The sequence below is a fragment of the Capricornis sumatraensis genome, chromosome 10, assembly GCF_032405125.1.
Source record: "Capricornis sumatraensis isolate serow.1 chromosome 10, serow.2, whole genome shotgun sequence".
NCBI classification, from domain to species: Eukaryota; Metazoa; Chordata; class Mammalia; order Artiodactyla; family Bovidae; genus Capricornis; species Capricornis sumatraensis.
In genome coordinates, this window is record NC_091078.1 from 62,245,193 (window position 1) to 62,271,734 (window position 26,542).

Sequence of the window (26,542 nt, forward strand, 5' to 3'; positions counted from 1 at the left end):
CGGATTTGGAATTAGAAACCATGGGGTGGGGGGTGGGGGTGGGGGACAAAAGCCTACACAAAAATGTAAACTATCCTCTGGCAAACAAGCATCAAAGTTAAAAAACAAGGTACAAACTTGGAAAGATGTTTGCAACACATAGCAAGGGGCTCATGGCCTTACTATGTAAAAACTTTCGCAATAAGATAATTAAGTGGGCAAAGGAACTGATGAACGTAACAAATCACAAAATTGATTAAATTTCATGTTGCCATATGAAAAAATGGCTCCGTTTTCAATCATTTAATGAGTACAAATAAAATTATGTTTTCACCTATTAGGTTAGCAGTGATCAAAAAGCATGATGATATTCTCTGTAGTTGAGGATGTGCAGAAATGCACTCCCATACATCACCAACTGACCTTATACTGATGTAACTTGTTTGAAAGGTTTGGTTGCAGGAAGAATGAAAACAATCTCAGTATCCAGAAAGTGAAGTTAGTTGCGTAAATTACAGAATAACCATACAATGGAATAGCACGCAAAAAGAAGTGCGTGCTCCAAATGTACTGTTGAGGAAGAATAGCCCAAAAAGACAAGAAAAAACAGGATCCAGAATAAATGAAAATACCCTGTGTGTAGTAAAAAATGAGAAATGGAGCCTCAAGATACAAAATTTTTTACGTCTGTGAGTAACCACTCTGTGTGCTTCTAATAATTTTATTGAGATATAATTTACATACCATAAAGTTGACCAATATATAATTCTATTATATTTTAGTATATTTAGAGTTGTGCAACCATCACCATAATCTAATTTTGGAACATTTCATCACTCTAAAATCTTGTGATCATTACCACTTCCCTCCCCAAACCACTCCCTGCTCCTCCACACACACACTCCTAATTTCTGTCTCTATGGATTTGCCTGTTCTGGACATTTCACAAAAATGGAAGTATATATGTTTGGCTTCTGTTAGCATTATCTTTTCAAGTTCACCCATGTTGCTTCAGTACTTCATGTTTTATGATTGAATACAATTCCATTGTATGCATATGCCACACATTCTGTTGATGGGGCATTTGGGTTGTTTCTACCTTTTGGCTATCATGGATACTGCTGTTATAAAAACTGGTGTGCAAGTTTTTATATGAACATGTTTTCATTTCTTAGATACATAGGAGTGGAATTTCTGGGTCATATGGAAACATTACCCAATTGGCAACTGTCCTCTATTGCTCAAAATGCTTTGGAAACATACTGTTCATAATTTGAAGGTGCTTACCACATCTCAGGTCCTTTTTGGGGTACATAACACAGACTCTAGTTGAATCCTCGCAGCCACCAGAGCTTAAGACAAAGGTGTTAGTACAAATCACTGTCCACCTGGGCTGGAGCCCACTCAGATTTCTTATGTACTAGTACAAAGCTGACCTTGCTGGGGGGCTGTTGAATGCCCTTTTACTATCAAAGCTATGAAACTGGTACTTTTTGTCCTCCCCCATTGTACAGATGAGGAAACGGAGGCTCAAAGTAACTCCCTAATTTGGCCCAAGATCATCCAACTATTAACACCCAAGATTTTAGAGCCAGCACCCAACCTCTTAGCTATACCACTATACCACTCAGGGATGCAGAGAAACTTCTCTATATCATCTGGACACAGAACTAATTATGATACACATTAGCTTTACCAATGTGTTTTTATCTTACAAAATAAAAAAAATCACTATATTAGGCTTATTTAAAATAGGACACACTGAATTTAAATTAGCATTTTAACAAAAGACTTGCAACATGACTTTTCAGAAATAAACCCATTGCATAAATGTTAGTTGAATGACAAAAGTAGACACTTAATGTCCTTTTTAAAAATGTATTTAATAAAACAAGATGTGCATTTTCCAAGTATTTCTGTAGCCATGTCTCTACCTCTTCCTCCCCAACAGCCCAGGGAGGGAGAATGAATGAATGCATGTTACTTACAAGGAAACTGAGGTCCCACAGATTAAATGCTTGACTTAATTAGCAGCAGAATCAATCATGAAACTAGTTCCCCTGGTTCTTCATCCAGCCATAAATAACACATACACTCTAAATAACAGCTACACTTAAAGTATTAGCGTTAGTGGGGTGGGAAAATAAAGGTGCAGAGTAAGCATTAAATAAATATCTGTGAGTTGCAAGATTTCCAAAAGAGAAAGCAGAGAAATCTCCAGAGCCTTCTGCCAAGTGTCTGGCATATGTGAAACTTGAGACCTTGAGGAAGGAGTGAAGAACCGAACTGGGACGCAAGTTGAAAGTCTTTGAGGTCATGGAAGTTTGCAGGCGGCTGGTGGCAAATATGACCTAGAGAGCTTAGCTTCGGAAAGTGCCATCAGCACTCAGAATGCTCCAGTGGTTGTCGAGAGTGAGAGCCAGGCAACGGCATCTGCGGGGGTGGTTATCATCACATACTCCCCAGAGCCACAAAATTGCCCACATCCTGGGCTCATGTACCAGGGGTTTCACTTCAGTGGCCTGATAACCCAGAGCTCTGACTGACAAATCCCAGAAAGGAAGAGGACTTCATGGATTCGTGTGTCCTGGAAAGCTGAGTCCTATCTCCCCTGACTCACTCTGGAAAAGTGGAAGTGTCTCTCCGCCTGACCCAAGGGAAGCTGATGTTTGGTGTTTCCTGGGAGATCTCGATTCTTCCTTAGATCTTTTTCTTGATCTGATGTTCATCTTTCCAATGGAGGACGAGGGTCCTCAGCTGTGTTCAAGTCATCAGGGGCCAAAAAGCTCGATGCTATCCAGTTTCTCTTCTTTGTAAAGCAGGATATTCTCCATGAGTTTCCTTTTGGCCTCATTGATCTCGATTTTCCACGAAGTCTCTGTAGCTGACATTCAATGTAAAGAAAAGCAACTTGAACAAAACGTAAATACCTTTTGCGACTACTGACAGCTGGAAATAGTTACTATTATTGTAATTCTAAGAAAGTCAGACTTCGTCAGAATTTTTCACTTAAATCGGGGTTCTGAATCAGGCCTAAGTGGAATGAGCATTGCCACTGCTTCTGCCTTTGCAGGGAAAACCTGCCACCTACCCCTACCTTTCAGAGAGGAAGGGCTTCCATGTTTCTCCCCTGGAAGTGGGGGACAGTGTTAGAATGAAGCTTACTCTCTTTTTTTCCTCTCACTTCCATGTAGGAAGAGGAACAACAGGAAAGGTCAGAGTCTGAGACACTCAGAGCCACGTTTACTAGGGGAAGAGGATGCTGAATTGTCAAGGCCTTCTGAATGTTTATTTCAGAAGGAACCTGGTGTATTTGGACCCAGGAGGCAGAAAGAGAAAGTATCTTTGGAAGCGGCTGGCAAGGTGTGAAGTGAGGATGCAGAGGCAGGTGGCGACAGACCACAAGGAGCTTTGCTAGTCCCAAGAGAAAGTTTTTACTTGGTCTCTAAGTGCAATGGGGAACCACAGAAGGGCTTTAAACGAGGGGTGACAGGAGTTGTTTTTAAAAAACCAGGATACAGGATGCTTGGGGCTGGTGCACTGGGATGACCCAGGGAGATGATATGGGGAGGGTAGTGGGAGGGGGGTTCAGGATTGGGAACTCATGTACACCCGTGGCGGATTCACGTCAATGTATGGCAAAACCAATACAGTATTGTAAAGTAAAAAAAAAAAAAAAAAGTTTCTAGGATGTAGGCAAGTGAGGACTCTCTAACTCGTCATTAGAATTATAAGTTTCCCTAATCTTTTTGATGAGTGTTTGGTAGAGAACATCAGAATTTTTAATGTGCATTTTGCTGGCATAGAAGTAATATTTATAATGTGATTAACCCTAATTTAAATGATATACATAAATAAGTTGAAGAATGCTCACTGTAGATTTGTTAAAATATTAGAAAATTGGCACTAATTTTCCAGTTTTTCCTATAAGAAAAAGTCAATTTTGTTCTTCCCTGTATAGTTTCCCAATACTGCTATCTTTTACAAATATCATACAGTATATTTATAAGTGGAAGCAAACATAATTATCTTTCTTATATCTAGTAATGGTAATTCACGGGGAAGCATTTTTATATGAAAGAGAAAAAAGTAAAATCACTATTAATAAAAAAAAAATTAAAAACCACAGTGGCTGGTCCCTGGAAGAAGAACTGGTGAGGGACCAGAGCAGATCAGGGAGGCCACAGGGAGGCTGTACAGTCATCCAGCAAGAGGAGAGTAGTTTGGACAAGGGGGAGGGTTATGGGGACAGGCAATGCAGAGAAGCAGATGGAGGTGAAGGATATTTAGGTCAATAGAGAGGCCTGAGTGAGGGACTGGACATCGGGCGGGGGGCAGGGCGGGGGGTGGCGGACGGAAAGGAGGATGACTCTCTTCATCCAGTCAGCTGGCAGGTGGACAGCTGAATAACAAAATTAATGCATGAATGAGGGAGAAAAGGAATAAATGACAGGCTGAGTTAAGGGACATAAGTGACCATGTATAAGTACTGAGACCCCATGCTTACCATCCTGGGGAGGCTCTGGAAGGGCACAGGCCTCAGCGGAGGAGTCAGCTTCCTCTGCTCCACCAGCCAGCAGCATGCCTTCTTCATCCACTGTCAGAGGAGGCGAGGAGGTACCCCCAGCCCAGGGTGCAGCCCTCATGGAGTAGGAGGCATCCAAGCTGGAATTGTCCACGTCATCTGTTTCTTCTGGGGTGTTGGAGGAAAAGCCTGTGCCCTCAGAAAGCCCACTACAAGGGAGCGAGGTCTCCTGACCTCTCAGCTGCTCTTCCACAGCGGCCACGGAGCTACACACCTTGGGGAACAGAGACGAGAGCACTCATCAAGAACTCTTTCTGAAATTAAAAATCTAACAGATCTCCCAGGCAGGGAGAGAGAGAGACTGAAGAACTAAATGATTGTTCCTTTGCCTGGAAGAATAGCATCCTTCCTTTGAAAAGAGCTGACCCCATCACCGTCGACCTCAGCACATGACCCAGATGGGTCAATCTCAGTATCCCATCCCTGTGACCTTAATGATTGGTCCAGATTTGACCATGTGACCCAACTAGGCCAATCAGAATCCTTCTCTGGGACTCTTGCACCTAATATTTATTGAGGAAACACTGTCTTTTCCTTCCCAGTGGCACAGCCAGATACCCTGCCTCACAAAGAAAACGTGTTTACAGTAGGAGAAAATGAAGCTCCCACACAGAGTAAAGCAGGGGCTAGAGATGGGAGTGGTGTGCGGGGGTAGAGAGAGTGAGCACAGGGGCCAAAGGCGCAAGAGAGTCAAACTGTTGTACTTTTGTTGGTTGAGACTGTAGGCCTAGCTGCCCCAGCAATGCCTATCCTGCCTGTGGTGTGGTTAAATGAGCCAATAAATCGCTCATTCACAGGCTCCCTGCTTTCTTCTCTTTCTCTTTCTGTTTACATGTCTGTGTGTCTGTATCTAAGAATTTGAATTGAGTTCCTATCACTTTCAACTAGAAATGCCCTAAGTAATATAGATACCGCACCTGAGGGCTTTTCTGGTTAGGGGGGTTAGGAAGATTAAAGGCAGGCAGGGAAGAAATATTTCTTCCTTACACACATATTCTCTCTCATACAAATGGCACACAAACCTACCCTTAGTAAAAATAACAAATCTCAGTTGCTCAGTGCCTTGCAATTTACACAGCACCTTTGACGCACAACGTACAGGGAGTTCTTATAAATAAAAATTTAAAAGATCAGAGAGGTTAAGTTCCTTGCCCAAGGTCACCCAGTCAGTGAGTGGCAGAGCTGACCACTAAACCCAAGTCTGCTTGTCTTCAAGTCCAGGCCTTACTGATCTCTCATCTTCCTAGCTTGGTTGTGAAATACTGGGGACGAGGACCATTTCTCATTCCTTTGTGTATATGTATAGTCCCCTGTCCCTTTTATTCTACATAGCAAATGCTTCCTCATGCTTCAAGGCCCAGTTCAAATGTTACCTTTTGAGATAAATCTTCACAGAATGTACTCAGTAAATGTTTGTCAAGCTAAAAACTACAGAACTACATAACTTGGTTCTGGCCTATGGGGTGTGAGAAAAAGTGATGTGTGCATTTCCAAGTCACACCCTTAAAAAGAAGAGGATAAAAAAAAAAAAGAAAAAAAAAAGAGGAGGATATGTTCTCCTCTTTTTTTTTTTTTCTCCTCTTAAACTCCCTTTCAGTGGTTGGAACGTAAATGTGATGGCCTGAGCTACAGCAGCCTTCCTGGACTCTGAAATGGAAGCCACATGATAAGGATAGCAGAGCCATTTTACAGGAGCCTGAATCCCTAATACTGAGACACTGCCACATCAGCTCTGGACTGCCAACACTCAAACTCTTGAGCTAAAAAGAGTAAATTTCTATCTCCCTTATTGTGGAGTCTCCTCATCATAGCAGCTTCTTTGAATGTACTTTAACTGATACCCTGAACAAAAGAATAAAACGAAGGAAGGTTGCGGGAAAGAGATCTTTTTAAAGCATAAGTCTGATTATGTTCTGCGCCTGCTTAATACCCCCAGTGACTTTCTCCAAATCCTGACTGTGCCTGCAAAGCCCTCTACTGTCAGGTTTTTTCCCCAGCAGCCTCATCACAAGCCACTCTGCCCCATGCACTCTGTGTTCTAGCCACCCTGGCCTTCTACCGGCCCCTGACCTTGCTAGGATGGCGCTCAACTCAGGCTATTTGCATGCATTGTTCCTTCTGCTTGGATTGCTCTTCATTTGCTTACATATTACTTCTTCGGGAAAGTCCTGGGTGGGGCTCCCCTGTCATACACCACTCACCAGGCAGTTACTGCACAATGTCTATGAACTCCAGGAAAGCGGAACTGGCTTGCCTTGTTCCCCATTTATCCCCAGGGTCCAGCACGCCACTGCTGAATAGGCGAATGCGCTCAGGTAACTGAAGCCAGCCTAGGCTGAGAGTCGGGACTTGGTCTCTGGCTCCTGCCATGCCCCGGTGCAAAAGATGGTAAACCTGAGGCTGAGCCAGGAGTCCAGAGGGCTCTGACCAAAAATCCCTCTGGCCTCATCCCCACTTCTCTGGATCTTGACTTCGTCTGTAAAATGGGAGGCTTGGCTGTAAACATTGGTGTTTGAAGGCTTTGTTGTTGTTTTTCCAGCTACCAAACCCTTTCCTCAAATAAAATACTAAGAACCCAATACAGTTATGAGAAGTGACAATGGATGTCTGGTTGGAGTCATGGGTAGGGCCTGCAGCTCTCTTTCTTTTCTCTCTCTCCCAAGGAGCCCCTCTCTGCCAGACACCACTTCAAAATCACTCAGCGGGATAACCTCTAAGAGCCCTCTCAGGCAGTTATTTTGTCTTAAAAAGACATAGCAAATTTGGTCCCCAAATTTATACCTACTACCATGGAAACCACCTCTGCATATCCTAGCCATAGGAAAATGTTTATCTACTGTGGTGGTTGATTTCTGGTGTGTCTGCCTAGTCCATGGGCTAAGAAATGATTCCTTTCTCTGGGACTTGGCCCTGCCACCTGCCAGGCTTGACACCCCTAGCCAGGAGGTTTATATACTGAACTCCTACCTTACCTGATTGCCAACAGGTGGACACCTGACTCTAGCTAAGCCAATGAGTTTCTCTCACTAAGAGGTTGAAATTGGGGCCTGGAGACTTGGCCACTTACTGAAAACAGAACTATGACATGTAAATGAATATGGCTGTATTCCCTGACCAAGAGGATGCTGCTAAGTCACATCAGTCGTGTCCGACTCTGTGCAACCCCATAGACAGGAGCCCACCAGGCTCTGCTGTCCCTGGGACTCTCCAGGCAAGAACACTGGAGTGGGTTGCCATTTCCTTCTCCAATGCATGAAAGTAAAAAGTGAAAGTGAAGTCGCTCAGTCGTGTCTGACTCTTCGAGACCCCATGGACTGAAGCCTACCCGGCTTCTCTGTCCATGGGATTTTCCAGGCAAGAGTACTGGAGTGGGTTGCCATTGCCTTCTCCAACCAAGAGGATGGAGGGAAGGAAAAGGGGCTCACAGAGAGGACGAGGAATAAAGCAGGTTCAGAGAAAACAGATAGACTTCTGTTACATCTGAGAGTATGGTCCGAGGTACCCTCAGGACCTCTGACTCCAGCTTAGCTGCTGTCAGCTCCAGCAGACACTGCTGTTTGCAACCAAATACGGCTCTGGAGTATGAAGTCACTTCTCGGTGAAGGGACTGGTAAAGGGATTGTAATGGGCCCCTGGTAAAGCCGACTCACAAACAGGGCTCATCACTAGGGAAGGGTTGAGCTGCAGGCTCACCTCTGCCAGGCTGGCATTGCGCCTCCGCAGACAGAGGCAGGCGGCCATGACCAAGGCCTCGGCATGGGCCTCCAGCAGCCTCCCTGCTCTCTTCTCCAGGTATTTCTGGCAGATCTCCTTGGCCATCTCTTTCTCCACACCTGTCTTCCTGGAGCAGAGCGATGTGGTGCTGCCGGGAATTTCATGGAGCAGTAAATCCTTCTGTGGGAAAGAGTGGAAACACCCCCATGTGAGGTCCAGGGGTGCGGGGTTCATGTGCCCCACCCACCTCCAGGATGGCACCAGAGCTGCAAACACTCCGAAAACCAACATGGTTTTTAAAAAATAATTGCGAGGATCCCAGAAACAAGTAAAATAGCCAAGAATTGGAGAACGGCTAAATTCCTCACATGTACAGGGCATTTCATAGTACCCTCATATCATCATGCAGGGGCTTAACCTTTCTAGGCCTGTGTTGCTTCATCAGGAAAATGGGAATAGGATTAACACAAATTAGAAGACATAGTGCATAAAGTATGGAACTTGACACAGAATCAACATTCAATGCTCTATTAGTGATTGTAATTAATAGTAATAATAGCTATCATTTATATAGTACAGTATAGCATAATTATACCAGTATAGTACAATATAGTATAATTATGCTAATAACTCACCTTGTTAACATTTACAGGAAAATGTTAGGATGTAAGATTCTGGCCCATATACATTTAATAGGAGATGTACTATATAAATAATACTATGTATATTTTTATATTTTATAAATTTTGTACTACATGTTATATTTTATGCTACTTAGCAGAAATCTGAACTATGCATAAAACAGAAGATATGCTATATAAATAACAATAGATATATTACTATATAAATATATAGATATATTTTAATAGCATAAATTATATGTTACATGATACATTTTGCAGGTATGCATTTACTTATATAAATAGGTTATAAATATATCACTTGTATTGATTACATAGATTAAATATAGGAAATTAATACACCATCTGAAACAAATGAGAACCTGTACAGTGATTGCCCTGAAGGAATGGTGTAAAGAGACGCTCCCCAGCTGGCTACTCCCAACGAAATCATGGGTCTTGTCCCGTGGAAGTGTGAAGTCTTAACCACCGGACCACCAGGAAAGTCCCTACTGTCGTTCTTTCTTTATCCCGGCTGTGCTGGGCCTTCACTGCTGCACGTGGGCTTCCCATAGTTGGGATGAATGGGGGCTACTCTCTAATCAGGGTTTGCAAGGGCTTTTCATTATGATGACTTCTCTTGTTGCAGAGTACAAGCTCTAGGGCTCATAGGCTACAGAAGTTGTAGCACGTGCCTTTAGCTCCCTTGTGGTATGTGGGATCCTAGCTCACGGACCAGGGATGAAACCTGTGTTCCTTGGAGGATTCTTGACCAGTGGACCACGAGGGAAGTCCCCACTATTGTCACTTTTTTAACCAACTCCCAACTGAATCCTCTTGCCAGTGCAGGAGACTTGGGTTGGGAAGATCCCCTGGAGGAGGAAATGGCAGCTCGTTACAGTATTTTTGCCTGGAAAATACTACAGACAGAGGAGCCTGGAAGGCTACAGTCCATGGGGTTGCAAAGAGCAGGACATGACTGAGCACTCACACACGCATATATAAAGTGTCAAGCACAGAGCTGGGCTGTATCATTGTATTTTTGAAATTGACACTATACACACACACATGTATACTTGAATGAGAGTTGTTATAAACCTACAAAATAGAAATTATTTAGAAATTATCATAGAAACCTAAAAGGGCTGAAATTTACTTTCACCACTTTAAAGACAATGGCTACGACTTCCCTGCTGGTCCAGAGATTAATACTGTATTTCCATTGCTGTGGGCATGGGTTTGATCCCTGCTTGGGGAACTGAGCCCACATACTGCATGGTGTGGCCAAAACAAACAAACAAACAAACCCTATTTGATTGCCTGACATGTAGACAGAATAAATGGATTTCCCCCAAACTTTCTAAACTCTATTTTCATGCAAAAGTAGTTGTTCTCTGGCTGGTGAAGGGGGAAGGTTACAGCTGCTTTGCACAGGTACAAACCAAACCCTGGATTTAGGCCTCATTAGCAATAAAAATGGGTCCAGATGGGTACAGTGGAGGTTCCTGCTCTCCCCATCGCTTGACCCCTCATAGCTGTGAGCCAGAAGGGTTGGTTCCCTTACCAAGTAAACTGGGTTCCGGTTGTTGTCCATCGCCGGGATGCCTGTGAGGACCTCGGCTAACACCTGGAGAGAATACGGAGTTATCACGGTTCAGACACACATACACAAGTTCACACAGGAGATTCTGGCCAAGAGAGAAGCTTCTTCTCAGGAATACAGTCTGAGCTTCAGGCCTGGCTCTGTCATTTGCCAGCATAGACACTTGCCCCAAATCTGGAATATGTAAACATCACTAAACACCTTCTCTAGCTAAACACGTCACTCAGCTGCTAGGAGAGGTTTAAACTGATAGCAAAGCAAGGAGGATGAAAACCAAATGTGTGTGTATTACCATCAGATAGATACACACACACAAACACACACACACCTTTCCCTCTCCCCCCCCATATATATATAAACATCTATCTGTATACATACATACATATGTATACACACACACTGTATATTAAATATATTTTCATTTAAAACCCATCAAAAATGGTAAGCAGGCACTGCTATGTTAATCTCAAGAAAAGGAGGAATCTACATGCAGATACCTATTCCAGACAGAAAATCTTGGCAATATCCATAGCATTTTCATCCACAGGCTTTTATTAACATTATTTGCTCATTAATTCATCCATTCATGAAAGGAGCACAGTCCTGAGCTGGTGTAAGCCACCACCAAACTGACAAACTGTGATTTGTATCTTAATAAATGCAAGAGCTGCTTTGAACAGAAATTCTCAGCGGAGGTAACAGCACATTGGCTATGGAGTCTAGCCAGTCACATAGGCCTGGGTTCACATTCTGACTCTGTTCCTTACATGCTGGGGTGATCTGTGGGCAAGAAACTAAAATGTGAGCCTGTACCCTTATCTGGTACGTGATGATCTAATGACTGTATATATGAGGGAGTGGGTACTCCAGCTTAGTGTTAAATCTCCCTCCAACAACTTCTCTCAAAGACAGAATCAGGTCTAATTACTGCCAAGAAGTACAAACTGGAATCAAGATTGCCGGGAGAAATATCAATAACCTCAGATATGCAGATGACACCACCCTTATGGCAGAAAGTGAAGAGGAACTAAACTAGGCCTCTTGATGAAGGTGAAAGAGGAGAGTGAAAAAGCTGACTTAAAACTCAACATTCAAAAAATGAAGATCATGGCATCCAGTCCCATCGCTTCAAGGCAAATAGATGGGGAAACAACGGAAACAGTGACAGACTTTATTTGGGGGGCTCCAAAATCACTGCAGATGGTGACTGCAGCCATGAAAGTAAAAGATGCTTGCTCCTTGGAAGAAAAGCTATGACCAACCTAGACAGCATATTAAAAAAGCAGAGACATTACTTTACCAACAAAGGTCTGTCTAGTCAAAGCTTCGGTTTTTCCAGTAGTCATGTATGGGTGTGAGAGTTGGACCATAAAGAAGGATAAGCACCAAAGAACTGACTGAACTCTGGTGTTGGAGAAGACTCTTGAGAGTCCCTTGGACTGCAAGAAGATCAAACCAGTCAATCCGAAAGGAAACCAATCCTGAAAGGAGTGGTGCTGAAGCTGAAACTCCAATACTTTGGCCACCTGATGTGAAGAGCCAACTCATTAGAAAAGATCCTGATGCTGGGCAACATTGAAGGCAGGAGGAGAAGGGGACGATAGAGGATGAGATGGTTGGATGGCATCACTGACTCAATGGACATGAGTTTGAGCAAGCTCCGGGAGACGGTGAAGGACAGGGAGGCCTGGCGTGCTGCAGTCCATGGGGTCTCAAAGAGTCTGACACGACTGAGCTACTGAACAACTGCCAAGAACTCCTCCACCCTGAAAGGGCCTGCAGTGTTACTAACAGACTGCAGCGGCCAGGAGAGGGCAGCAGAAGGCACCCCTGCAGCTGCCGGAGGGGAGCCAAGAGAAAAGGGACTCCAGTCGAGGTCCCGCCAAGACTGGAGAAAAGAACAAGAGGAAATGAACAGACAAGCTTCCTCTGCCTCTTCCACAGGGCAGGCCCTGTGCCAGGCCTTTCACAAAAATTACTTAGCGCTCATCAAAAAAGCCAGTGACTTACTACTATATAGCACAGGGAACTACATTCAATATCCTTGGATAAATCACAATGGAAAAGAATATAAAAAATAATGTATACATATGTATCACTGAGTCACTATGCTGTATAGCAGAAATTAACACAATGTCGTAAACCAGCTATATTAAAAAAAAAGATAAACAAAAACAACAGTAACAACAGAGAAAGGCAGTGTTCCCCACAAGAACCAAAATTGGAAATCATACCATCCGTCAGCAGCAGGGCTGAGAAAAAGATTGAAGGGAGCCAGTAGGCACTCACTGAATGAATGAAAGGGGAAGTCAATTGTTACATCAAGAACTGAGTTAAAAAGTCAAGCATTAACAGAAATCAGGAGTGAGGGTGTGAAGGCAGGGATAATTATAATAATTAACAATAATCCCCATAATAATAATCATATTGATCAATGAAACATACTCTGCTAACCAGTTTATATGTTATCTTATGAATCTCATTAATGTCTATATGCATCATTACCTCCATTTTACAGAGTATAAAACTGAGGCCCAGAGTTATCAGTGATACCCTAGGTCACACAGCTAAAAGCAGCTGAGCTGGGACTCAAACTCATGCTCTTCAGCTCTACACTGTAAGTGCCTGGCAGCTTTGGGGTTTAGTTCCACTGGCTCTTAAGGGAGGAGGATCCTGGGCTGACCCTGCTGAGCTTCACTGAGCACCCCCCACAGTGGGGCTGGTGGGGGTAGGGAGGGGGTGAGGCAGGAAAGAACTGGGGGACAAGTAAACCAGAAGGGCTGATGGGCCAGGAGACCGAGGGAAGCAGAACCTGGTATGTGGAAGCTAGGCCGAGGGCAGAAGGTGGCTCAGAAGAAGGGCATTAGTGGAAGAACCAGACAGACTGTGGTCAAAGAGAGGAAGTGCAGAGTTTGAGGCTGGAGACGAAGAGAGAAGGCAAGGGCCAAGATGCAGCTGTTGGCTCTAGGCAGAGGTCAGCCAGAAACCGTCACTTTTCTCAACCCGAACTTCCCAGACTGGGATCCCCGGGTCTCTGATGTTTAGAGATGCTAAGAAAACAAGGTTCCATAGTCAAGGGAATTTGGGACATGCTGCATACCCTTACTTCACTATTACCAGACTAAAGACCATTACCATATGAAAGGCCCTGGTTAATTTTTTGTGGTAACTTTTTTTCCTGCATAACCTTGTTCAACCCAGCGTTTCTCAAACCTATTTGAACACATCAAAACCCTTTAAACACATCAAACCTATTGAGACCTCAGGGAACTGGTGTTTTATAGAAATGTGCTTTGGAGATGCTAGACTCAGACTATGAGCTCTTGGGGGAGGGACTGTGTTTTAGTCACATTTATAGTCCCAGTGCCTGGCACACAGTAATGATGGACAGCAGTGGTGATTAGGACACGGGTTGGATGGCTGGATGGATTCTGAATGGATGGGTGGCTGTTGCATGAATGGCTGGATAATAACTGAACTGATGGATGGACAGATGGACTAAACAGACAGATGAACAAACAAGACGAAATAGCCAAGCGGATGGATAATTAGATGGCAGGCTGAATGCACATCAGGGAAGTCAGGAGCTATCTGTAGCCTATTAGAATCTGGACACTCATGGGGAGGGGGAGCTTTACTTCAAGGGTTGGCAAACTTTCTCTAGAAAGTAAATATTTCTAGAGATATTTACTTTCTAGGCTAGATAGTAAATATTTTAGGTTTTGTGAGCCACAAACAATTTCTGTCACACATTCTTTTATTATTGCTGTTGCTGTTACTATTCAGTCTTTATAAACATGAAAACTATTCTTAATTACAGGCCATAGAAAATAGGCTGTAGGCCAGTTCTGTCCTGTGGGCCATAGTTTGCCAACTCCTGCTGTTGTGCTTACATTTCTAGTTTGTGCTTACAGAGGAGCCATGGGAAAGACAGATGTGTGCAGGCCTTGATTTGAGCACAGAAGGAAGCTCTTACTATTCCACAGCTGAATATGTCCACTCGCTTTGTCAGCTGCCCCACTCTGATGAAATCTTCCGGAAGATATGCAGTGGAGGCCTGGAAAAGGTGGGTCTTCATCATGGTGTATTTTGATGTTCTGTTGACAGGACACGGGTGAGCCATCGAATGAGCCAGCTTGGGGGTGAAGTTTTGGTCTAGCAAAACATTGGAGCTGTGGGAAAGAAGGCAGAGAGAACCTTGTTGTTTGGAGGTGGACAAGAAGAGGTTGCCATGGAGACCCTTTTGGAAAGCAACGTAGTAGTGAGCAGTGCCAGCCAGCGAGGGTCACTGAAGACCCTCAACAAGTTTATGAGCCAGTCCTGATGGGGGAGTGGGGATTGGGAGCCCAGCTTCACCAGCAAATGGGGATGAAGCTAAGATCAGTCCTGCTGCCCCAGAAATGGCATTCGGTGGCCAGAGAGGTGCAGCCATCCTTATCGCCACAGATATCAGCCCTGAGCCCAGAGGCTGTACTGGCTCCATCTCTTCTGAAGCTGTTCCAACCCCCAGCTATGGCCTTGCTGACTCAAGTCTAAACGTCAGCATTCTTCAGGACTGAACCTGCTCAGATCATGGGGAATAAGAAGAACAGTAAAAACATTCTTAGACTTAAGCATCTAATCTACAGGAATGAATACTCTCAGAAAGTACTCCAAAGGAAAAAAATTTAATTTTTAAAAACTAACCTACATGTATAAAAATATTCAATCTGGGGACTTATCTCACGGTCCAGTGATTGACTTCACCTTCCAATGTGAGGAGGTTTTGGGGGAGAATGGATATGTGTATATATATGTACGGCTGAGTCCCTTCACTGTTCACCTGAAACTATCACAACATTGTTAATCGGCTATACCCCGATACAAAACAAAATGTTAAAAAAAAAAAAAGATTTTGCCTTCCAATGCAGGGTGTGTAGATTCAACCCCTGGGTAGGGAGCTAAGACCCCACATGCTTCATGGCCAAAAAAATCAAAATATAAAACAGAAGTAATATCGTAACAAATTCAATAAAGACTTTAAAAATGACCCACATCAAAAAAAAATAATAAAACCTTTAAAAGAAATATTCAAACTAACCCTAAATGGTTTTTAAAAAGTAGATACAGAGATCAATTCTCCTGGGTTCCCTGACCCTGCTGCTGTTCACTTAAACACCCCTTTTCAATAAAGCCTTTCATTTTGTCACCCAAAAAAAGTAGACACCAATTCCAATATTGGCTATTAGGAGTAGTTATGTAATTTATGGGCAAATACCTTCAATGGAAGACAAAGAAGTACCAAAAAATTGATGACATGCAACGTGAGGAAATGTTTAACTCATGGGGGAAAAGAGACTATGACTGGGTAATCAGGTAATAGTGCTATCTGAGGGCTGAGATATCTGTGTGGGCCGGGGCTGGAGGAAATAAAAAACAGCAGAGAAATGGAGGCCACGTGGTGAGTCAGGGTAATAGGGTCAGGATGACCTCTTGGACCTTCACTTCCTTTCTTGCTATTACAATTGTTGGCACAATTCAATAAAAATCAGGGGGGAGAAAAGAGGAAAGGGCTTCCACTGGCCAAAAGAGGAGAGAACTCTGGGGAAGTGCAAATTCTATGGTTTCGAGGTCACTGTTGCCAGGCCTTCTGGTATCCTCTGGAATCCCTCTCCATGTTTCTAATCTTGGGAGCACGGTACTGAGATGCTGGGGTGCACACCTAACGTGTGTCACGGTATCTGTGGCAACAGACGCGCGAACGAGAGCAGGTCTCAGAAGCCCAGGGAGCCCGGCAGTCACAGCCACAGCTCGAGGACCCAGTCCAGATCGGCTGCTGGAGGGGAAGTGAAATACAGCAGGGGAATGGAAGGCTTGTGGGGAAATACCCACAAACTTGTTGGGGAAATACCTCTGTTAGGGAAAGACAAACACGGAGACAGGCAGTCGTGCTGACAGCCCCCAGAGACAGAGTAGCCCCTAGAAACACTGATGTTTCAGGGAATAGCAAAGAAAAAGAGATCCACGAGAGGCAAGGAGGGGAGAGGAAGTCAAAGAAAAGAGAGGCAAAGGGGGAGGAATGGGACCAGCGGTGTGCGTGGCCTCACCCCTGCCAGCCCAGCCTGGGGCGGGGCTCAGCCCTCCTCTCTCACCTCTTGACATTGCCGTGGATGATCTCCAAGCTGTGCAGGTGCTCCACGGCGTGAAGCAGTCCTGAGCAGATACTGACGCGCTGGGGCCAGGGGAGAGGGTCTGAGCCGCCCTAAGAGAGAGAAAAGGAGGAGAGAATAGTGACACCTGTGCCTTTTTAAAGTCTCAATGGACTTCAAAGTGGCAGAGTCCTGGGCTCCTGTCTCTCCGCCAGCCCTCAGGTCCTCTACAACAGGGCTCAGCCAGCATGGTTTACTGGCAGGGAGCTGGTTTTGACATCAGACAGATCAAGGTATAAATCTCAGCCCAGACACACACTAGCTGTGTGACTTTGGAAAAGACACTCGTCTCTGAGCCTCAGTTTTTTCTGATATAAAATAGAAACGTTAATCCCTATGCTTTAAGGTTGTAGTAAGGATTGAAAGGAGTGAATAGTACGCCCCCAGCATAGTACCTGCCACAGAGTGGGTGCTCAATAAATAGCAGCTATTTTTATCCTGACTTTCATGCCGCAGTTCTGGAATTCTTCTCTAAGAGGGGCTGCTTGGGAGAGGAGCTAGGGACCTTGCGTTGGCTCATCAGGCACATGAGCTGATTTTACAAGTATTTGGAGAGATTTCACAAGAGCTGATAGAGATTATGGGTGGTCTAAAGCCCTCTATACTTCCACCGTTGTTCTGAGACTGAATGTCCAAGAAAAATCCCTTCTCATTTTTCAGGTGACCTCTTAGATTCTACATCCTCTAAGAACTGGCCTTGCCAATAGATTTCTTCTCAAAAACTGGAATCTGGAGCCACATGAACCTCGTTTAAACTCTTGCCCTGATAACACGTCAGCTGTGTGGTAAGTTCCTTTGCTTCTCTGCGGCAGAGACTCCTCTTTCTGAAAATGGGGGAACCTCTGGGGTTGTGGCAAGGCCTGAAGGAGATGTACAAAGCCATTATCACGGTGTCCTGCCCACAGTGAGAGCTCAGCAAAGCTAACAATCATTATTATACCATGAATAACTACTTTATCTGATCCCTCCCAAGGGAACCAATTATTCTGTTGTGGAATAACTTTTGTCACTCTCTTTGAGGACTTTATGGGAAGGAGGCTTGTTTGTCTTAAAACTTACAACATTAATAGATATAACACTCATATGGTATGATATGCAAAAGGTCAAATGAGTATGTAGTAAAAGTTTGTCTCCCAACCTGAGCCCCGTCTACATAGTTCTCCCCAGAGGCAGTCAAGGCACCAGTTTTCTGTATCTCTCCATAAATATTCCATACATTCGCAAACAAATAGGAATTTATGAGAATATCATTTTTAAGAAAAACTTACCTCCACTTTCCGTGCTCTGTATCTGTTCATTCTTTCTCTTGTCCTTGCACCTTCAGAACAATACTGGATAACAGAGTGCTACGGGCTACCTTTGTTTCACTCTTGACTTAAACGCCTCTTTGTCAAAAAACTTTCTAAATAGGTTTTTCCTGAAGATGTTTAGCCAGATCTTATCTACCTTGGCCCAGCTCCTCTCCTTGAAGGGCCACTCCGGGGCCCCCTTCTCCTCTGGATTCCTTTAAGTGCTTAATCCTTGATTCTGCGAGTGCTGCCTAGTCCTGTTCTTTGACCATGACCCAGCCCCTTACCTGACTCTGGAGTCTGTCCTGTAAAGAACCATTCGCCATGTATGGGTAAATCAAGCTGTAAAACTGTTCTCCAGTGCAGCAGCCCAGCAGAGGTAAGACGTTGGGGTGGCAGCATCTGAAATTAGGCATCAGAGCAGGCATGAGGAGTCAGACAGAAAGAATAATCAAAGACTCCCCCATTTCCTACCTCCTCCACCTCTTCGGCCCTCTCCACCCCCTGAGGCCACCAGGAAGCTCCCAGGTACCAAATGCTCTGACTCCTGAGGGTAAAGAGATGACAACTGCATGCTTTCAAGATGCTTGAAATCAAAGAACTCAGAGTACATGATACCCAAACCACTTGTGATTCTTCACAAAATCCTCTTCTGGCGGACTGAAAGTCACTGTTCCCGCCTGACCCTCCTGCCTCTCTGACAGCTCTTCCTTGGCCTTTTCTGCTAAGACCCTCTTCCTCTGCCTTTCTCTGAAACCTGAGTCTCCCTGGATGGGCTCATCAGCTCATTTTATAAGCTGCTCCATCAGGGAACTCTCACCTCTACAAAATGCACCCTCTCTATGAGGAGCACCCCTGCATCTCTCCAGGTCCAACCCACAGTCCAGACCTGAATGTCAAATTGCATCCCAGTGTTCCAGGTGAACAACCTAGACTCAACAAGTTCCAAACCTGATTCTCCAGCCTCAGTTATTTGCTCAACCAAGGGCACGACCAACCAACCAACCATCCAGTTTCCTAGAAACCTCCTTACCTCTCCCATCTAATTAGTCACCTTTCATTGTCTATATAGCTTTGAAATACCCCCTTCATTCTCCCCTCCTCCACCTTGAAGCAGATGCTGATGGACTCTCCCGAACACCGTTTCAAGGGCCGCCTGCCTGCCCCTCAGCCCCTCTCCGCTTCCGGCTAGGCCATCCTACTGCACACTTTCCACCCTCACCAGTTATTTACAGTCACTCTCCCCTCGGCACCGTGAACTCCCCAAGGCGGACGCTGTGTTTTCTGCATGTCTGCACTCCCGAGAACCAAGAAAGGCCTTGATGACTCACACTTGCCAAATGAATGAATGAAGCAATGGCTGCTTACTCCAGGAAGGCACTATACCAAGATGGAAAGGGAATCAGATTTCCAGTTTCCCTTAAGAGTGTGTATGTGCATGCATGTGTGTAGATAAGGATGTGTATATATGTATTTGTGTGTGTGTTTGTGTGTAGTCATATATATATATATATATATGAAGGAAAAAGGACTAAAGAAAATATATAAAAATCTGAATACTGTAGTAGTAATTTACAGATGCTATGGAAAATCGGTGATTTCTATTTTCCTCTTTAAAACTTTCTTTATTTCTTAAAATATACCACAGTCATCCCACACTGCTTTCCCGAGACTGCATATTTGGCAGAGAAACTCAGAGAGTGTCTTGCCAGCTCGAATGACAGCTGGTGTCCAGCACACTGCAGAGGCCTAGTATGCATGTGTTAAATCCATCAGGCAATGACAGCAGGGACAGGCCAAGTGTCCAGGTCTGCAAATGTCCTCCCCCTCTCTTTACCAGTCCCCTTGCCCCCACTAAGCTCTGTGATGAGAGGTTCACTCTACTTCTCCAGCCTCAGTTTCATTATCTGTAAAATGCCGGTTTGAGGATGACTTTTGATGGCCCTTATTGCTCAAGACCAGAGGTAAACAAAATTCCTCTGTAAAAAACTAGACAGTAAATATTTTAGCCATTGTAGGCCATCTGGCTTCTGGTACAATTCCTCCACTGTGCACAATCACGAAAGAGCAGCCACAGATGACATGGAAATAAATGAGCACAGCTGGGTTCCAATAAACTTCATTATAGATGCTGATATTTGAATTTCACGTACTTTTCATGTGTCATGAAATTATCTTCTTTTTATTTGTTTAACCATGTAAGAACATAAAAACTATTCCTAGCTCTCAGGCCATTAAAACAGAGCTAGGAAAAAAAAAAAAAAAACAGAGCTAGGCCAGGCTAAGCCTGTGGGTCATCATTTGCTTTTAGAGTTGGAATCAGTACATTTCTGTCCATCTCAAAAAATGGGACAGAAACAGATTCTTTCCCCCCTGGAAGGATGGAGTTGAGCCAAGTGAGCCGAGGTTCTTTTATAATTCTAATCCATGCATACAGTGGCTACAGAGAAAAAGCATGGAAGGAGTCAGATAAACCAACCAAATTCCAGCTCTGCCACATACTAGCTGTGTGATCTTGGACAAAACACTTAACATTTCTGTGCCACAATTTGTCCATGTGTAAAATAATGTGATAATAGTAGCCATGTTACAGCGTTCTTATAAGGATTACATAAAGAAAATGCTTAAAACATGTTGCCACATAGGAAGCACTATATACAGGTTAGCTGTCATCACTATCAAACAAAGTATTTTCCAAAGAGGAGGCTTACCTACGACAAATTTGTACCTCTGCCTGGAAGAATTTTTCAACTGATCCTGGACCTGAACAGGCCATCTGTGAGAAAAGACATTGAAATATGAAAATCCAGCCTCACCATGCAGCCTCCACCTCTTACTGGAAACTAAGAAGTGCCTACCTCTCTGAGCTTCTTGAAGATAAACGGTGTGCCATGCTTTTGCCCTCTGTAGACATCGGCAAAGGTCCCCTCACTGATTCTGTGGCTTGGGTTGAAGTTATCAGTTGCCTGGATCACATCTACCTCACTCCAGAAAAGGTCATTTCCAGCCAGGCTTGAAAGTGTCTCTTGCTTAGGAATGGAGGCACTGAAATCCTGGAAATTCAGCGAGAAGAGACAGAGATTAATATGGAAAGTACTATTTTCCCTGCTACCTCAGGGAATCTCAGAACAACAGAGCTGAGGGGTGAATGGGATCATCTCATCCAGTGAGGAGGAATACGAAAAGGACAGATCCCAGCTCCACTTCTAACCTTGGACGAGTTACTTAACCTTTCGGAGCCTTCACTGCCTCATCAGCAAAAACGAAGATAATCATAGTACCCTGAAAGGTAAAATTACCTTTCTACTTATAGATTAACTACAATGTGAGTATTCCCAGCCCACGGTCAATGTTTCCTTTATTTTTTATTTTCAGTTTACAAAGGGTCAAACAACTGAAGTCAGATTCCACTCCAGGTCAGTGGCTGGGCATAAACATAAATTTCCATTTTTTTAAGTTATATATGCTTTATAAGGAACTCCCAGGTGGCACAGTGGTAAGGAACCCACTAGCCAATGCAGGAGATGTGGTTCAATCCCTGGGTCGGGTAGATCCCCTGGAGGAGGAAGTGGCAACCCACTCCAGGATTCTTGCCTGGGAAATCCCATGGCCAGAGGAGCCTGGTGGACTACAGTCCACAGGGTCATAAAAGAGTCAGACACGACTGAGCGTGCGCACACAGCACAGCACAGCAGGCTCTTATAAACAGTTTTAAAGAATTAGAGTCGGGGGCTAATTATGCATGATCCCATTATCCTCTTAACTGTTATTAAAGTTTGGTGTAATTCTTGCCAATTAGATATATGGGGATTTCTTTTTTAAATTGGGATTGTGGGAATTCCTTAGAAGTCCAGCAGCTAGGACTGCGCACTTCAACTCCAGGGTTCGTGGGTTTGATATCTGATCTGGGAACTAAAGATCCCAGAAGCTGCAGTTCAGCCAAAAAAAGAAGAAAAATAAAGGATAAATAAATAAAAACTGAGATCATGTCACACATATTGTTTTGATTTCTGGTGTTTTCTCTTAACATTACTTCATGATTATTCTCCCAATTATTCAGTTGTCTTTGAAAACGATTAATTATTAAAATATAAATCACCTTGCTTAGGTGACAGTCCCATTTATGGAAGAGCTCCACTGACCAGATCTGTGTAGCACTGGCTTCCCTGCCAGGCACCAGGACACTTTTAGGGGCCCACAAAAACGTCTTAACATAATTTCTTTCAAAGTCTAAAGAATAAAAATGTACATTTTACCTCAAAGAAAATGTTGAAATTTTTAATCCAACTTGGATTATGTTCATCTTTATACCACTGCAGTCATAAAATAGGATTTTTAAAAACATTTTTAAATGAAAGAAAGAGCTTAGAAAGGCAAAAAGTGCTTAAGATTCACAGAAGTCACTTGTGACCCTGGACCCAAATCATTAAAAATTGAGGATAAATCAGATATATTTTGTGTTGAAAAAAGGTTGGAGGGAAGGCATGTTCTAAGCAAATGACTACTGCCACCAAGATATTTCAGGGGGTGAGGAGGATGCCAATTATCAGCTCTCATTTAAACACAAATAATGGAAAAGCTCATTAAAAACTAAAGCGCGCCTTCTCCCCGACCCTCTCTCCTGTTTTATTGAGGGTCAGCACTTAAGAGTCTTAGAAGCTCAGAGTAATTCGATGGGATTCTCCTCTTCACTCGGACCCCTAACCCCCAAACTGGTCTCAGGGAATAAACACATTGCATTTTTGAAAGACAGTCAAAGCCGGGGGTTACACTCAGGGTGGGGGGTTTACCTTTGAATCAGCTGAGGCAGGCTGGTCGGTTTTTAAGGAAGAAGAGGCATGTTCAGGAGGGGCTGGGAGGTTGACTCTGGCTGCAGCAGGTCCTGGAAAGGAGGGACAGTGGATCAGGCCTCGGCTGCTGGAGGAAGGCGGGAGGGGTCCCTGACTGGTCCCCAGACCCAGCCAGTGTCTCATTCACGCCAGTGACACTTACTGTCGATCATGACGTCAGCCATTTCCTGACAGCCAGGTGCTAGCCTACAGGCTGCTCGAATGCTACCCTGTGGAAGACTTCTGACAGCCCTGTGGGTTGGTCCTATACAAAGTCCCCCTGTGACAGGAGGAGGAAAGGAGGCGCTGGAGGGCTGCCCAGGGCCACACTGATGGAAGGGACAAAGTCAGCCTTCAAAGGCAGCTCCCTGTGCCTTCCGACTCCCAGCCCTAACCCACCTCCCCCAAAAGCAGCTGAGAAGGACACAAGTGAATCAGCTACAGAGCCTGACTTCTAGAAACCTCCATGTGGCAGGAATGGCAATAACCAGCCTCCCTGGGGAGAGGCAAGAGAGGTCCACCTCAGTGAGCTGTGAAATCAGGGAAGGTTTCACAGAGGAAGGAACACTTGACCAGGACCTCCAAGCGGGGGAAACATTTGCAACAGTAGCTGTGAGGGAGGAAGGGCAGCAAGGCCGAGGAACCAGCCCATGAGGAGGTATGGCAGCGGGAAAGCCCAGGCTGCGGTAAACATTCCAGGCACGCTCAGTTAGCACACACTGAGAGTATGCCTGGCTCTGTTCCCAGCGCTTCCCTGACCTAATTCATTTCACCCTCACAACAGTTCCAGGAGACAGACTCATCATCTACTCTCTACAGGTGGTGAAACTAAGGCACACAGATGTGACCCCACCTTTCCAAAGACACCCAGTCAGTGGCTCCAGAGTTTGTGCTTTCACTGCCGTCGTGAATGGAGAAGATTCACAAGAGACACGTTAAAGTGGACCTTGGCCAGAAGCCAGAGCTTCAGATGTCATCTTCTGGAAATACCCAAGTGGTCTTACCGCAGGGCTGGCCTCTGTGTAACAGGAGGCCGGTCCTTCCAAGGGAACCTGACTTTGGCCCCAGGGTTGCAGACCAAATCCACCTGCTTCAAGTATGTCTGGCTTGCATCATCAGGAAAGGAGTGATTAATGTGCAACTTTGGCCATAAAAATTAACTCGGAAGACTGAAAACAGCACCATGGTGAAACTAGAACCAGCTTTTCAAAACTATTTACCCAGGCAGCTAATAAAACAAAACTCATCTGATACAAAGTCTGAGGCTCTTTCATTCTCTGAGAAGAGGGGCCACCCTAAGCCTCTCTCCCTGAGTTTTCTGCTGCTTCTAGAGTTTTTGTTTGTTTTCTGTTTTCCTTTTTTCCCCCATATTTTCCAGCACTGGCTATATTTGAAAGGACTACACTTTAGAAGGTACCATGTTGGTACACCCACACTGCACCAGAGACCCCCAGAATGGGAGTAGTAACAATAAACACCCCTCTCCAAAATACACAGGTATACACACAGTCACACATACCCTCTTTGTCCCTCAGGGCACTGCAACTTAAACTGAGCTTCAGAATAAGAGCTATAGCTCAGATATAGATATTAAACTTTTGGCCAATAAAAAGGGAAAAATAAAACCAGAATAAATGAATAAAGAAGATGGGGTATTTTTACTCAGCCATTAAAAAAAAAACGAAAGGGAAAAGGGAAAAGGTGGAGGGAGAGATAAATTAGGAGCTTGGTTTAACAGACACACACTACTATATACAGAACAGATAACCAACAAGGACCTACTATATAGCACAGGAAACTATCCTCAATATTCTGTAATAACCTATAAGGGAAAATAACCTGAAAAAAAAAGAATGGAAATATATATTTGTATAACTAAATAACTCTGCGGTATACCTGAAACCAACACAACATTGTAAATCAATGTAAATCAATTTAAAAAAATAAAAAGGTAAAACAAATAAAGTAAGTAAAACCAGCAACACATTGCAGAACAGCTGCTGGCAGTGTAACTGTCCAAAGACCAGCTGCTCCCTCAGATCCCTCTGTGCCTCTGCCCCCAGGCTGATGGCCACAGCTGCTCCCACCCCCACCCCAGCCCCACCCTGGTGCCTGGGTGTAGAGGGGAGGCTCCCTGGGTGGCTGCTCCACCCACAGCAGCTCCATCTTCAGAGGCCTCCACTGTCGCCCTGCCATCCCTTGGGCTCGGCTCAGTGCCCTTGGCCTGAGTCACAGCAGTCATAGTCGTCCACTCCTAGGTGTGGGTTGTGCGTCCGAGCTGCTCCACGATGTTTTCTTTCACTCCGCTCAATTCACATCTGAAGTATCCAGCATTGAATCCCTAGTCTTCTGTGCATGTAATACGTGCTCTAACACCTGTGTTCCACGCACACTGGCGGGCAGAGGCTCTGCGCTCTGGGGACAGCTGCTCCAGGCCAACTCGACTCCCCCACTGGTTCTTTCCTGCATTTCTGCACAACCGCTCTCCCCACCCCAGGGTGGCCGCACTAGGCTGCACACATGGTCCCTCACCCTTTCCCACTGCCCAGCAACACCAAGGTCCACGCTGGCCTCACACAGCCATGATTCTCTGGTCTGATACCTGGGGTTTGCTCTGGGGGCTGCACCAGGCCTCTCAGAGTAGGGGGATCGCTGAGGTCTGCTCTTGTGACACAGGAGAGCTACTAAGGGTGGTTCAGTCTGTTTGTCTCTCCGGTGTGGACAGCGGGGGAAAAGGGAGTGGAATGTGGGCCAGTACTGCAAGGCTGAGAAATCAGGTAAGAACAAGCCTTTGCTTTCTTTGGAAGCACTCATGGAAGACACTGGTCTACACAAATGTCATTTCCAAAACACTAGAGTTTATCTTTCGTGTGCCATTTCCCACAGAAATCTTTCTAGAATATTTGCTTTCTCAAGCAGAATGCACCAAAATCTTGTCCTGCTGAGTTGCGTCACTGCAGGCAGGGTGCTGTATTTCATTTTGGAGTTTTCTGGATCCTGCCCTGTGGCAGGCAGTGCATCAGCCTCTACAGCTTCCCTATCTCTTTCTTGGTAGCAGACAGAACTGAGCTCCAGCCCTGGCTCTGTCGTTACTAAAGATTTGAACTTGGGTGAGTTGTGCCTCACTTTAGCTTTCTCAAATGTAAAAATGAAGAAACAACAACAAAAGAAAACAGTAATTGTCCATTCTTTGTAGAGTTCTTTTCCAGATTAAAAGATGGCATAAAGCACAAAGGTCAGCCTCTGGTATATATGGGGTACCAAGGCTGGTAAAACTACATACAGAATAAGAGCAAATCAATTCTGATGAACAGCCGATGCCTCTCCTACAGGTAAGGCTTTGTGACAATTATTTCAGTCACTCAGTGGCCTTTTTTCTGAAATCTAGCTTTGAGCATCTGTTTAAGGAGGTACTGAGAACTTGCCCATGGCTCATCTGCTTGTGTATTTTCCTTCTCCATGTCGCTCCCTACTTCCTCCCCACCTACTGCCAGGGGATCAGGAGATACAGAGGTTAAGATGTGAACTCTGGAGCAACTCACATGAGCTGAATCCACTCCCACCGCTTGGTCAGCCATGGAGTTTTGACAGGTTATGTCTCCTTCCCTAGCTACCAAGAGCCCTCCGCCCTAGGGTGTCAAGCTGATTCATTGACTGCCAGTAGGCACCGTTCCCACCTGTCAGTCCTCCTCCCCAGATACCTCTGTCTCCACATTCTCCACTCCTATGAGAGAA

At 44.7% G+C, this 26,542-nt stretch overlaps 1 protein-coding gene across 1 annotated transcript in view; it reads right to left on the bottom strand.

Annotated features, from left to right (window-relative positions):
* Nucleotides 1-1,978: 1,978 nt before the first annotated feature.
* Nucleotides 1,979-26,542, bottom strand: part of IRAK2 (interleukin 1 receptor associated kinase 2) — a 54,304-nt gene continuing 29,740 nt past the window's right edge. The window contains exons 4-13 of the mRNA XM_068982463.1: nucleotides 22,769-22,860; nucleotides 20,837-21,031; nucleotides 20,690-20,754; nucleotides 18,266-18,380; nucleotides 16,633-16,742; nucleotides 14,478-14,673; nucleotides 10,463-10,525; nucleotides 8,258-8,458; nucleotides 4,487-4,778; nucleotides 1,979-2,863 (exon numbers count right to left, since the gene is read on the bottom strand). Coding sequence (XP_068838564.1) covers nucleotides 2,751-2,863; nucleotides 4,487-4,778; nucleotides 8,258-8,458; nucleotides 10,463-10,525; nucleotides 14,478-14,673; nucleotides 16,633-16,742; nucleotides 18,266-18,380; nucleotides 20,690-20,754; nucleotides 20,837-21,031; nucleotides 22,769-22,860 — 1,442 coding nt within the window. The 3' untranslated portion in view covers nucleotides 1,979-2,750. The remainder of the gene's footprint in view (nucleotides 2,864-4,486; nucleotides 4,779-8,257; nucleotides 8,459-10,462; nucleotides 10,526-14,477; nucleotides 14,674-16,632; nucleotides 16,743-18,265; nucleotides 18,381-20,689; nucleotides 20,755-20,836; nucleotides 21,032-22,768; nucleotides 22,861-26,542) is intronic.